General features: G+C 41.2%; 1 protein-coding gene across 1 annotated transcript in view; it reads right to left on the bottom strand.

Annotated features, from left to right (window-relative positions):
- Piezo (piezo type mechanosensitive ion channel component) overlaps positions 1 to 13,177 on the bottom strand; it is a 1,050,432-nt gene that overhangs the window by 263,576 nt on the left and 773,679 nt on the right. The window contains exon 36 of the mRNA XM_080275143.1: positions 5,675 to 5,737. Within this exon, the coding sequence (XP_080131269.1) occupies positions 5,675 to 5,737 (63 nt within the window). The remainder of the gene's footprint in view (positions 1 to 5,674; positions 5,738 to 13,177) is intronic.

The raw sequence follows: 13,177 nt of genomic DNA, 5'->3' as shown, positions 1-13,177 counted from the left end.
TTACAACACTGGTCAGTGATACTGGTCTGTAGCTGAGTAGTTCTCATTGTGTTAAATTTGACTAGTGTACAGGTATTTGTAGACCTCACAGGTGGTTAAGAAGGATGAGTAAAGGACTCATGAATGGAATGGAATGAAATGGAATTGAATTTAAAAAAAAAAAAAAAAAAGCGAGCACCAAGCCACTCAGTGACTAAGTTTCCCCCTGGGGAGGGGGGGGGATAGAATACCTCCTCAGTATCCCTGCTTGTCGTAAAAACCGTCTAAATGGGGCACTTTAATCTTCATCCTTCCTCTTATCCCCCTCTGCTTCTTGTACTTTATCTGTCCCACCTCTCTGCCTTATATTTTCACTTTAATACCCACCCAACTCCTATTGTAGTGCCATATAGTCATCGAGTGGCTTGGTGCTCGCTTTCCTTTCTTTTCTTTTTCTTTTTTTTAATAATCCATTCCATTCAATGACTAAGTTATATGGCACTAACTTGGGTGGGTATTGAAAATATATGGCAGAGAGGTGCAACAGATAAAGTACAAGAAGCAGAGGGGGAAAAGGGGAAGGAATTTTAGTGGGCTTTTACGACAAGCAGGGATACTGAGGAAGTATTCTATCCCCCCCTCCCAGAGGGGAAAGGATTCGTGAGATAACCGTGACTGGGAGCTGGCTTAGTTTCCATTGATGGTACGCCTCTGGGGAGGGGGGACAGAATACTTCCTCAGTATCCCTGCTTGTGGCAAAAAGGGGCACTTTAATCTCCATCCTTCCCCTCTTCCCACTCTGCTCCTGTACTTTAGCTGTCTTACCTCTCTGCCTTACATTTTCACTTTAATACCCACCAAACCCTCTTCCATTATAGTGCCATGTAGTCATTGTTTTAGCTTGGTACTGGAGCTTATTATTCACCTCCTCTTGTACTTCATGTGTCTTATCTCTCAGCCATATATTTCACTTTAATAACCACCCAACCCCCTTCCACCTCAGTGCCATATTTTCATTGGCTTGGTGCTAATTTTTGCTTTTTTTTTTTTTTCATTACTGTGTTCAATGCATTTCCACTGATAGTACAGTATATAAATATATCCTGTGCTACTGGACACGACAGAATTTATGTTACTGCACATGTGTGCAGATTTTAATAAACGATTGGTATTAAAATATGCCAATCAGTGATGTGTAGTAATGTACCCAATGTGCTGAATAACCTAACTTAGGAGTTTTTTTTTTTTTATTTCCCATAACAACTAGTATCTGAAGTGATCTCAGTAACGTAACTGATAAGGGTTTTTACTTTATCATTATCCATTGAATCAGTAGCAGTGCTGTAACAGTGTGAACAGGAAACTTCACTAAGCATACCCTACTGGAGTGCATACTGTTTTCATAATGTTTGGAGTTAAAAGTACTTTTCCATAAATGAAATTTTGAGGCTAATTTTTATTTCACATTGACTGAACTTGAACAATACTGGACTAGCCTAACACTCTTATCTGAGATTTCTCAAAACTAAAGGGAGATGTAAGATTTCTCAAAACTAAAGGGACTGGATTGGATAACTGGAAAAAAAAGGAAAAGGAAAAGGCAAAGCTAGCACCAAGCCACTTATTGACTCTATGGCATTTAAAAGGGGTTGGGTGGGTATTAAAGTGAATATATAATGCAGAGAGGAAGCTATCTAAATATGTTTGCAGATGATGCAAAAATTCAAAAGAAAATTACTAACATAGATTCTTGTAAAGAGCTGCAAGAGGACTTGAACAAGTTTCATGAATGGAGCAATAAATGGCAAATGGAATTTAATGTGGATAAGTGTCATGTAATAAAATTTGGTAAAAGTGAGAAAAGACCAGATTGGTATTATAAGTTAGGAAGATCAACCCTACACATATCAGAAAAGGAGAAGGACCTAGGAGTAATTATCAGTAACAGACTATCTCCTGATGATCACATCAGTGAGAAGGTACGAAACATGTATACATTGCTTGCTAATATAAGAATAGCATTCACATATATAAATGATGATATGCTGAGGAAGATAATATCATTCATCAGACCAACTCTGGAGTATGCATCACAGTAGTCTGGAATCCTCATCTCAAAAAACACATAAGATTGAAAAAGTACAATGGGCCCCTACAAGATGGGTACCAAGCTTAAGGGATTTAAGTTACTGAGAAAGACTGGAAAGACTGAATTTACCAATGCTGCAGGAGAGGAGGAGGAGACATGATTATGCTATATAAATGCATTTCAGGGGAACAGAAAATAGACATAAATGAATATATAGCATATGTGTGAAGCATCAGCAAGAGGACATTGCAAAATATAGCATAAAAAGAGAGGTGATAAAGATGTAAGGAAATTTAGTTTCCCTAATAGGACAATTGATCAGTGGAATGCACAACAGAATGAGGTAGTGTGTGCCAAAGCTATTTACAATTTCAAGGATATGTATGATAAAAATGGTTTAATACACGGGACAGTACGGGTGTAACTCATTCCTGTAAAGATACATAGCTAAGGCAATCTTCAAGCTTAACAGATTAGATAACTCGTCCCCAGATGATTAATTATATCTACGTTTATCCAACCTAACTCATTCATACCTTAGAAACTCACATTTTTACTGCTTTCCGCCTAACCTAATTTAATTTAAGGGCGGAAACTACACAAGAAAGCTTTGAGACGAATGATATGAGAAGCCGGAATGACCATTTGCCGTTTGTAAACAAAGGGCGAGAGGCTGCGATCATGTTACCCCTACAGAGATCAGAGGACAAATGGCATATTTGTGGCGGCCTCTGGCAACCCCCGCGCATGCGCCTTAGGGGGCGGACAGGGGGACAGATCATAACGCTACACCGGAAAGTGGTCCCCAGCCTCCTGGACTTGTACTTATGGACCCTAACTCAGAAAAACACCTATACAATTCCCTCTGGAAATGCATAGCACCTATTTAAGACCCAAATCACACCAATAAGGGCCATAAAAGACTGAAATAAATGCAAAAGAACCAGAGAATGAGGCTTTTGAGGTGAGTTTATACAATATTAAACATTCTGGGTACTTACAACAAGTCCCTGGCTCCTGGACTGGTAGTTATGGTCCCTAACATAGCCTAACTCAGCAAAACACCTCTCTGCTGCACATGCATAGCACCTAAGACCCTATTCACACCAATAAGGGACATAAAAGAGTGAAATGAGATGTTAGAGGTAAGTATGGAAAATACAGTACAATATGAAACATTCTGGGTACTTACAGCTTTTGTGATTGGTTCATTACCCATCAAATAATTCAATGATGGCCTCTTGGTACTTTTACCCATTTCCAATATTTTACATTTCTCATCATTGAATTTCATTTCCCGTGTCTGGCTCCATTCGTGTATCCTATCCAGATCCACCTGCAGCATTTTGCAATCCTCCTCAACCTCCACCTTCCTCATGATCTTTGCATCATCAGCAAACAGACTTGCATAACTGTTCACTCCAGCTACCATATCATTTACGTAAATCAGGAACATTACTGGCGCCAACACTGAGCCTTGAGGGACTCCATTTGTTACTTCCCTACATCCAGACATCCTATCCTTTATTACTGTCCTCATTTGTCTGTCTCTCAAAAAGTCTCTCATCCATTCCAGAAATTTCCCCTTCAGTCCTCCTATATATTCTAGTTTCCACATTAGTCCCTTATGGGGTACCTTGTCAAAGGCCTTCTCCAAATCTAAATACACACAATCCACCCAACCTTCTATTTCCTGAAGCACGTCAATCACTCGAGTAAAAACTCAACAAGTTGGAAACACATGACCTTCCACTTCTAAATCCAAACTGACATTCAGCCAAAATATTCCTCTCTTCCAGATATTTTATCCATCTGTCTTTCAGAATTCTCTCACACAATTTTGTGACCATGCTGGTTAGAGACACTGGTCTATAATTCAGGGGTTCTTCCCTGTTTCCTCCCTTGTATATTGGTACCACATTTGCCCTCTTCCATTCTTGCGGCACTTTCCCCTCTTCCCGTAAGCATACAATTAAACTGTGAATTTTATCCGCCAGTTGTTCTCTGCATTCCTTCAGTACCCAATTAGAAATTCCATCAGGTCCTGGGGCTTTCCTTACATCTTGAGTTTCCAGTAATTTATATACTTCCTGTACCTCCACTTTTATATGTTTTGTGTGTGTGTGTGTGTGTGTGTGTGTGTGTGTGTGTGTGATGTAGCCTATTTGTATATACTTACTTGCAGTATACAGGAATTGAGCAATACTCGTGTTGTCTTGTCTCCATATCCACATTTATCTAGTCTACTTTTACACACATGAATGTTTTTCGCCTGCACCACCTCTTCATCTAAGTCGTTCCAAATACTTATGTATTTACCTAATATACCTAATTGTGATATATAGGAGATGCGCTACGTTCATGGGATCCCGTCTCTGTTTCTGAGTAAGTCAGATTTAGCTTTAAACTCGTTTAAGTTTTTAGACTGGACGATCACTTTGTCCAGGCTATTCCACAGGTCTATACTTCTATAAGGACAACTATATTTCTTGATATCTTTCAAGCAGCTTGGTGTCTTCAATTTCATTCCGTGTTCTCTTATTGCTCTCTTATCCCATACAAACAGATCTTCTCGGTCAATTTTATTTACTCCTATCATGGTCCTGAACACTGTAATCATGTCTCCCCTCTTTTTCCTTTCTGCTAAGGAAGGCAAATCCAGCTTTTCCAACCTCTCTCTGTATGACAGATCTGCCAGGCTGGGGACCATCTTTGTTGCTGTTCTTTGTATTCTCTCAATCCTGTTTATATCTTTCTTTTTGTGTGGGAACCACACTACTGCTGCATATTCTAACCTGGGGGTGGATCATGGCCACCATCAATTTTTTCATCATCTCCTCATCCATATGATGAAATGGCACTCTTATATTAGTCAGGAGTTTATACATCTCTCTAACTGTCTTTTCAGGTGACAAACTGTCCTGGACCAGCACTCTCAACTCTTTTTCTTCTCTCACTCTTGTGATTGGTTCATTACCCATCAAATAATTCAGTGAAGGCCTCTTGGTACTTTTGCCCATTTCCAATATTTTACATTTTTTTGCACTGAATTTCATTTCCCACATCTGGCTCCATTTGTGTGTGTGTGTGTGTGTGTGTGTGTGTGTGTGTGTGTGTGCGCAAAATATGCTTTGGGCTATATTATAACCTGTTACTTCATCCTTCACTCAAGGTTTTATCCACTATTTTTGTTCCTAAAGTTGCTGTTGCTGTTTCCAGTTACAATGAGGATACAAATCTTGAAGTTTGTTGGAAACTTCACTGATGTCATTTTAAGGCTTGTTATTAATGTAATTATCTTCTGGCTCAGTACGATTGTTCAAGGTCAGTAAAGGCACCCTCTATCACTGTACAAGTATTGGTATAAATCTTACCAGAGTAAATTTTTCTTTCCCCAAAATTTTTTCATTTCTTTATCCCTTTTGGTTCGTTCTTCTTAGGCCTGATTAAGAAGGCAACTGAGTGATGCTGTTAAAACTTCAGTTTCAGCTCAATATGTCACTAACCATATTAGTTCAATATGTCAATAATCACAGGGTACAGTACACAGTATCGAATGTGTAAGAAACTTACTCAAACCCTGACTTCCACAACATGCAGACTCACCTGTCATCTGTCTTGTCCTCACTAGCTTTTTCCACTCTGATTTCCAATGGCTCTTGTCCATACCTGTTGGCATACAAATAAGTTACTGTGGCTTAACTTTAGCCATATTACATGCACAAACTTCAAAATTACAGGTAAAATACAATTAAGACTTAGGATCAAGATAAATTTCTTCAATGGATATATTGCACTGCATAACCTAACTTGTAGTGTAGTTACAGGGGAGCCTGTGGGCCCTGCTCCTTTCTTATCAGACTCTTGGACCTCCTCTAGCCCCTCAGTTGAAATTTTAAGTGGTAAAATTTTACCACACAGGCACAGCAAAGCCATATGTCCATATGTCTTCTTACAATCTCAAGATCTTCAGGAAAGTAATTTTAGTACAGTATGCAGCACAATTATCTATTCCTTTTGAAATACATAAAATTTATAGGAAAAACAAACTACACCACTTATGGGGTATTTAAGGAAGCCAGTAATTCCACCACAGCAGAATATTTACCAACTGGACATGCTGATTACTGATGATCTTGCAAATGGGACCTGTCAGTACATGAAACACTCATAGTTATAGGAAACCTATTGATCTAATCTGACCCAACCCAAATGGGGGGCTTCACATCCTACATACCTTAATTTTTACTACTTATGACTGCCACTTAAGCTAGAAAGTCATATAATACCTATCAGGCCAAATCCCATTTTAATTCTTCCTAAAATTAATCTACTCTAATCTAACCTGTCTCTCCTAAATTAATCAACTGAAATAAAAAAGCTAATATATTGGTAAGAAATCTGAAAGCACACCAAAAGTATGATTTATGTTAGGAAAGAGTGGCAAAAAGTTTTATTCTTGGTAGTAACTTCGGAGTGACAGTGCAGTAAAATCCTTGATATAACAGACTTCAATAGACTGGAATTAACATTTACTGGAATTGAGGAGCTACTGTACTAAATTCTTATATACTGGAAAAAGTCTGATAAAGCCAGAAGCAGTTGGGACGGCCTGACCACTTCTGCTATGTTCACAATAATAAGGTAAATAAAAGACATGTTTATCAGTGTACAGTACAGTATTATATATATATATATATATATATATACAGCCACTACTCGTTTTGCGATGGGGTTACGTAAGGTCATACCTTAACGTATAACGATTTTATCATAAATCGGGATTTTGAAACATATCATAAAAGGGGGGTTACGTCAACTCAGCTTCCCAAAGTCACCTACCCAAGACTGAAATAAAAATGACAACCCACCTTAATCACTTCCTGTGTCGGTCCCAGTTGTCTCCAAGACCAAAACAAACACTATCACACCAATACAGGCGGCGTTACTCACATACAGTAAATCGTTGCAACAACACAACAATCACACTTGCATACCATTGGCCTAGTGCTACACAATGTATAGGCCTATTGGAGCACAATGCTTGGCATAGAGGTGACGATAGCAGGTGGGGGGGCCACAAGTGAACGTGTGGAAAAGATAGGGCTTTGAAGGGATGGCGGGACCGCAACTGAACCAAAACAGTTCTCTGCACGCTGGGGCCACCATCTTGCCTGAGACAAGCAACTGTCGCCTTGCGCGTGCCTGGCTCTTCGTACAAAATTTTCCGAGGGCAATATTATTATAGCGGAAAATTCATCGGAAATCGGATTTTGGGGTGGAACTTTTCTGTTATCATCGTAGCGAATTATCGTATACCGAATCAACGTAAAATGAGTAGTGACTGTATACAGTAATCCCTGTACTATCTGGAAGCCCACTTTCCAGACTCCCCACTTACTGGACATTGTGGGAATGGACCTTCGGAACCCAAAAATGGCCAAAAAAAGTAAAAAAATGCCCCTAAAATTCGAATTTTTTCCCAACGGTAATTTGAAACTTGCGCGGCTCTGAACATCTGTTTACACCATGGCCCCTTCAACCCTTCCTTCCTCCCCCCTCCCCTGTTAGGGTTGCCATTTGGTATTTTTCATTACCAAATGTGGGCCAATTTGGTAATGAAAAAATCGTTTGGTAATGAATCAGAATAATGCATTACCAAATGGATTTTTCACGTGTATGAGGATACACAGGATGGAGATGGTGGATTGTCTGCTCTCTCTGATTAATCTGCTAGCCTAAAGTGAAAATAATCAACATGCTGTTAATTATAAGGAGAGTGATTATTTCCAGTTGTATATATAAAGGAGCGTTGTGGTGTGGATGTGGATGTGATAGGAAGCGTTATGAGGAACACACTGAGGTGGTTGGGCCATGTGGAGAGGATGGAGGGTGAAAGACTGACGAAGAGAGTGTACGTGAGTGAGGTGGAGGGGGGGAAGAGGGAGGGGGAGACCGAGGATGAGATGGAGGGATGGGGTGGAGAGGTATATGAGAGAGGGGGGTGTGAGTTGGGAGCAGGGCAGTGAAATGGCGGGGGACAGGGCGACTTGGAGGCGATTTGTTTGTGGCCACCCCGAGCGGGATTGAGGCATCTGGCAATAGATAGATAGATATATAATTAGTGAAGAATAAATGCTTGCTTTACTAATTTGGTAATGAAAATTGAGGAGTTTGGTAATGTGGCCAAGTTCCAATCAGGCAACCCTGCTCCTCCCTCACCACCGATTACCGCCTAACTGCCACCACAAGTAGATGCTCATTGCAATGGATGCCTCAGGTGCTCGTTTTTGTGAATAAACAGTGAGTAAACTGCAATACCTCACAACTAGACCACACGGGAATTTACAGTGTTGTGCAGTGTTAATTAGAATTTAGAGTGCAAAGGATTAACTGTGGAATGGAAACTGGCGTTTGAAACTGATGGTTGAAACTGGTGTGCTGCAATTAAGAAGAGAATGTGCAGTGTTAAACAATTATAACTCAGACTGCAAAGAATAAAGTGCAGGACAACACTGGATTACTGTACGTGCTTCAAGAGCATTTTTACCACTGCCAAAGCCTTAGAGAAGGCGGCCACAGACGTGCTGTAAGTACCCTGTACATTGCTATGTATTTTCCATACTCCTAATTCTTCACTCTCTGATTCCTTTTCATTTATTTCATGCTTTATGTCCATTATTGGTGTGAATAGGGTCATAAATAGGTTTAAATAGGTGCTATGCATGTCCAGTAGGGAGTTATTTAGGTGGCTTTCAAAGTTAGGCTGGGTTAGGTCCTTAAGTAACAGTCCAGCAGGCAGGGGCCCACTTTCCAGACGGGACCACTTTCTGGACATGCCTTTGGCTCTATTCCATCAGAAAGTGGAGGGATTACTGTATATACTGTATATATATATATATATATATATATATATATATATATATATATATATATATCCATCCATCCATCATCCAATCCTACATTGCCCCATGGGGAACGTAGGAGCCCGAGGCTAAGCAGCTGGTCCCGACATTTAAGATGAGAGTGACCAGCCTCACTCATCCCTGAGTGTCATTACATGAGCAATCAACCCCAACCACTCCTTGGACCTTCATCGGCTCAATCCGACTGGAGCGCAATAATTACTCACTAAACCACCAGGTGCCAAAATTTGGTTATATGTTACCACCCAGTGTAGTAAATGGTCTCCTCGTGTACAGGAAACCATTTGGTTTGTCACTCAGTGTAGAGTCACCCACAGGCAGAAGGAAGAGGAAAGAATGAAGGAAAGAAAGACAGAAGAGGGAGTGTAAAGTTACCCGTATGCAGAAGGACAAGGAGAGAATGAAGTAAAGGAAGACAGAAGAGGATGGAAGGAAAGAAGGATGGAGGAGAGGAAAGGGCAGATACCCGACAGCAGCGCTACATCGAGTGTGTGGATGGTGAGCGCCCCCACCTACCACAAATATATATATATATACCTGTATATATATATATATATATAGTCACTACTCATTTTACGATGGGGTTATGTCAGGTCATACCTTATCGTATACTGATTTTATTGTTAATCAGGAGATTGAAACACATTATAAAACGGGGGTTACGTCAACTCAGCTTCCCAAAGTCACCTACCCAAGACTGAAATAAAAATGACAACCCACCTTAATCACTTCCTGTGTCGGTCCCAGTCATCTCCAAGACCAAAACAAACACTATCACACCAATACAGGTGGCATTACTCATGTACAGTAAACTGTTGCAACAACACAAAAATCAACTTGCGTAAGTCTGGCCTGGTGCTGAACAATGCATAGGCCTACTGTAGCACAATGCTTGGTTGAGAGGTGATGACAGAAGGGGGGGGGGGGCCACATGTGAACGAGTGGAAAAGACAGGGCTTTGAAGGGATGGCAGGACCGCAACTGAACCAAAACAATGCTCTGCACACTGGGGCCGCCATCTTGCCTGAGACAAGCGACTGTCGCCTTGAGTGTGCCTGGCGCTTCGTGTGACATTTTCTGAGGGCAATATCGTGGCAAGAGTGAAAGATGAGTTTTGGGCAAGTGCAAAAGCATGTATGGACAAATTTGAGAGAAGCGAGAGACTGCTTTTGATTGGAGACATGAGTGGATGGAGTGGTTGGTCAGTGAGGTGTGCCAACTGAAGTAGATGGGAATGGTAGTGCTTTGGTGGACATCTGTGCTGGTAAGGGGTTGGCAATAGCTAACATCTACTTTTGGCATAAGATGATCCACAGGTATACATGGAGAGTAATGAGGAGGATGGATGGTGAACTTGTTCAACGAAAGGCAATGATGGACTTTTGACGATGAGCGAATGAGAAGACAAGTGTTGGATGCAAGGGCGTGGAGAGGGTGGGGGAATGGAGTCTCGGACCATCACTTAGTGATGGTCAAGGTAAAGCTGCAAAGAAAATGGTTGAAGAGACGAAGGGGAAGACAGGAGGAAACAGCTCCTGTGAGAAGAGTGGAGAAGCTGCAAAATGGTGAGAAAATGGCACAGTATAAGGGCATAGTGGGAGAAATTTGGGGAAGGTATGAGTTAGAGCAGATGGAAGGGGTGGAAGACGTATGTAAGATATTCACGGAAGAGATAGGTGCAGTGTGTGAGGTGGTTTGTGGAGTGAGGAGGAGATGGAAGGGTGTGCAAGGGACAGCATGGTGGAATAATGAGGTGAAATAAGCTGTGGAACAAAAGAAGAAGGCATATAGTGAATGGCTAGTGAGTAGAGGTACGGGAAAAGATGAGAGAGGTATATGTGAGCAGGAGAAGGGAGGTGAAGAGACTGGTGAGGGAGAGTAAGAAGAAAGTGGATGAAGAATTTGGGAGGAATCTGAGTGTGAAATGGAGGGAGAGTAAGAAATTGTTTTGGAAGGAGGTAAAGAAAGTAAGACAGTGTGAAAGGAGAAATAGTAGGGGAGTGAACGATAGGAATAATAGATTGTTGGTGGAGAAGAGAGAGAAATTGAGGAAATGGAAGGAGCATTTTGAGGATTTGTTGAATGTAGACAGTAAGAGCAGTGCGAGTATAAGTGGTTGGGGAATGGCTGGGAGAAGAAGAGATGAGTGAAGGGAGGAAGAGATCAGTTGGGTGGAAGTAGTGGAAGCAATGAAGAAGATCAAGATGGGAAAGGTCCCAGGAATTGATGGAGTGTGTGGTGAAATGTTGAGGTATGGGGGTGAGATTGTTGTGGAGTGGATATGGAAGTTGTGTAGATTGGCTTGGGAAGAGGGAAGGGTTCCAGAGGACTGGAAATCAGGTATAATTGTTCCTTTATACAAAGGAAAAGGGGAGAGAGAAGTATGTGGTAACCATAGGGGTATTTGCCTTCTTAGTAAGACTGGAAAAATATATGGTAGAATACTCACTGACAGGGTTAGGCATATGACAGAGGAGCTAGTTGGAGAAGAACAAGAGGGATTTAGGAAGGGAAAGGGTGTGTAGATCAGATATTTGTTCTAAGATGTTTAATGGAAAAGTATCTAGAGAAGGGAAAGAAAGTTTATGCTGCCTTCATGGACTTGGAGAAAGCTTATGACAGAATAGATAGGCAAAGTATGTTGAAGGTATTAAGAGTATATGGAGTGAAGGGGAAATTGTTGAGTGCTGTGAAGAGTATGTACGAAGGAGCTAGGGCTACGGTGCGAGTGCATGGTGAGCTGAGTGACTTCTTTGATCCCAACGTGGGACTGAAACAGGGTTGTGTGATGTCTCCATGGCTGTTTAATATATAGATGGATGGGGTTGTAAAGGAGGTGCAAGGTAGGGCAGTGGATGTGGGGCTGACTCTAATGAATGAGGGTGATATTTGGAAGATTCCAGTGTTGCTGTTTGCTGATGATACAGTATTGTTGAGTGAAAATGAATGGTAATTGCAAGGTTTGGTGAATGAATTTGGGACAGTGTGTAGGAAGAGGAATCTGAAAGTTAATGTAAACAAGAGTAAAGTTATGGTGTTTGAGAGGAATGAAGTCACAGAATGTAGTGAGGTTGGATGGTGAGGATCTGGAGAATGTGAGTGCATTCAAGTACTTGGGTAGTGTGATGAGTAAGGGCGGAGCTTTGGGGGATGAAGTGTGTGAAAGGGTACAGCTGGGAAGGAAGGTTGTTGGTTCACTGAAAGAAGTGATGAGAAATAGGGAGGTGAGTATGGAAGTAAGAAGTCACAACATGATAGTATTGTGATCCCTACCCTGACATATGGAAGCAAGGTGTGGACCTTGCAAGAGGGGAACGAGTCAAGAGTGAGAGCAGTGGAAATGAGTTACTTGAGAGAAGCATGTGGAGTGACATGGAGGGACAGGTTGACGAATGAAGAAGTGAAGGAATGTTGTGGGATGGATGTGGATGTGGTTGAGAAGATAAAGAGAAATACACCGAGGTGGTTTGGAGATGTGGAGAGAATGGAGAATGAAAGACTGACTAAGAGGGTATATGTAGGTGAGGTGGAAGGAGGGAAAAGGAAGGGTAGACCAAGGATGAGGTGGAGGGATGGAGTTGAAAGGTATATGAGGGAGGGGGGGGTTTGTTGGGGGAAGGGTAGTCAAATGGTGGGTGACAGAGTGACTTGGAGGCATTTTGTCTGCGGCCACCCTTAGCGGAATTAGGGCGTCGGGCTATAGATAGATAGACAGAATATCGTTATAGCGGGAAATTCATCGGAAATCGGATTTTGGGGTGGAACTTTTCTGTTATCGTTGCAGCGAATTATCGTATACTGAATCAACATAAAATGAGTAGTGACTGTATACTATATAATTACTGTAGTGAATATATAATACAGCACAATACTACAATGGCAGTGAAAACAGTTTAAAAACCGTTGATGCGATCTGGACTAATGGCTGATATATTGTATTGGAAAAGGTCCAGGTTAGCAGGGGGAAGTCCAGATGTCGCTTTTATCAGAATTTCGCTTTTTTTGAATGGCTTGGGCCCCAATTAGTCGGTTATAGCAAGGTTTTACTGTACAGGACTTGATATACAAAGCTGTTAAGTACTTCACAGGTAATATTCTATAAGTGCCCAGTATTTATGATAATCTATGAAACATAACAAATATCCTGTGAAAGGCCCATTCCAATGGGGGATTCTTAAGACCT

Source organism: Coenobita brevimanus, chromosome 60 (assembly GCF_032717465.1).
Source record: "Coenobita brevimanus isolate Jiangsu-jjx chromosome 60, ASM3271746v2, whole genome shotgun sequence".
Lineage (NCBI taxonomy): Eukaryota > Metazoa > Arthropoda > Malacostraca > Decapoda > Coenobitidae > Coenobita > Coenobita brevimanus.
This window is presented reverse-complemented; position numbering and strand designations above follow the sequence as displayed.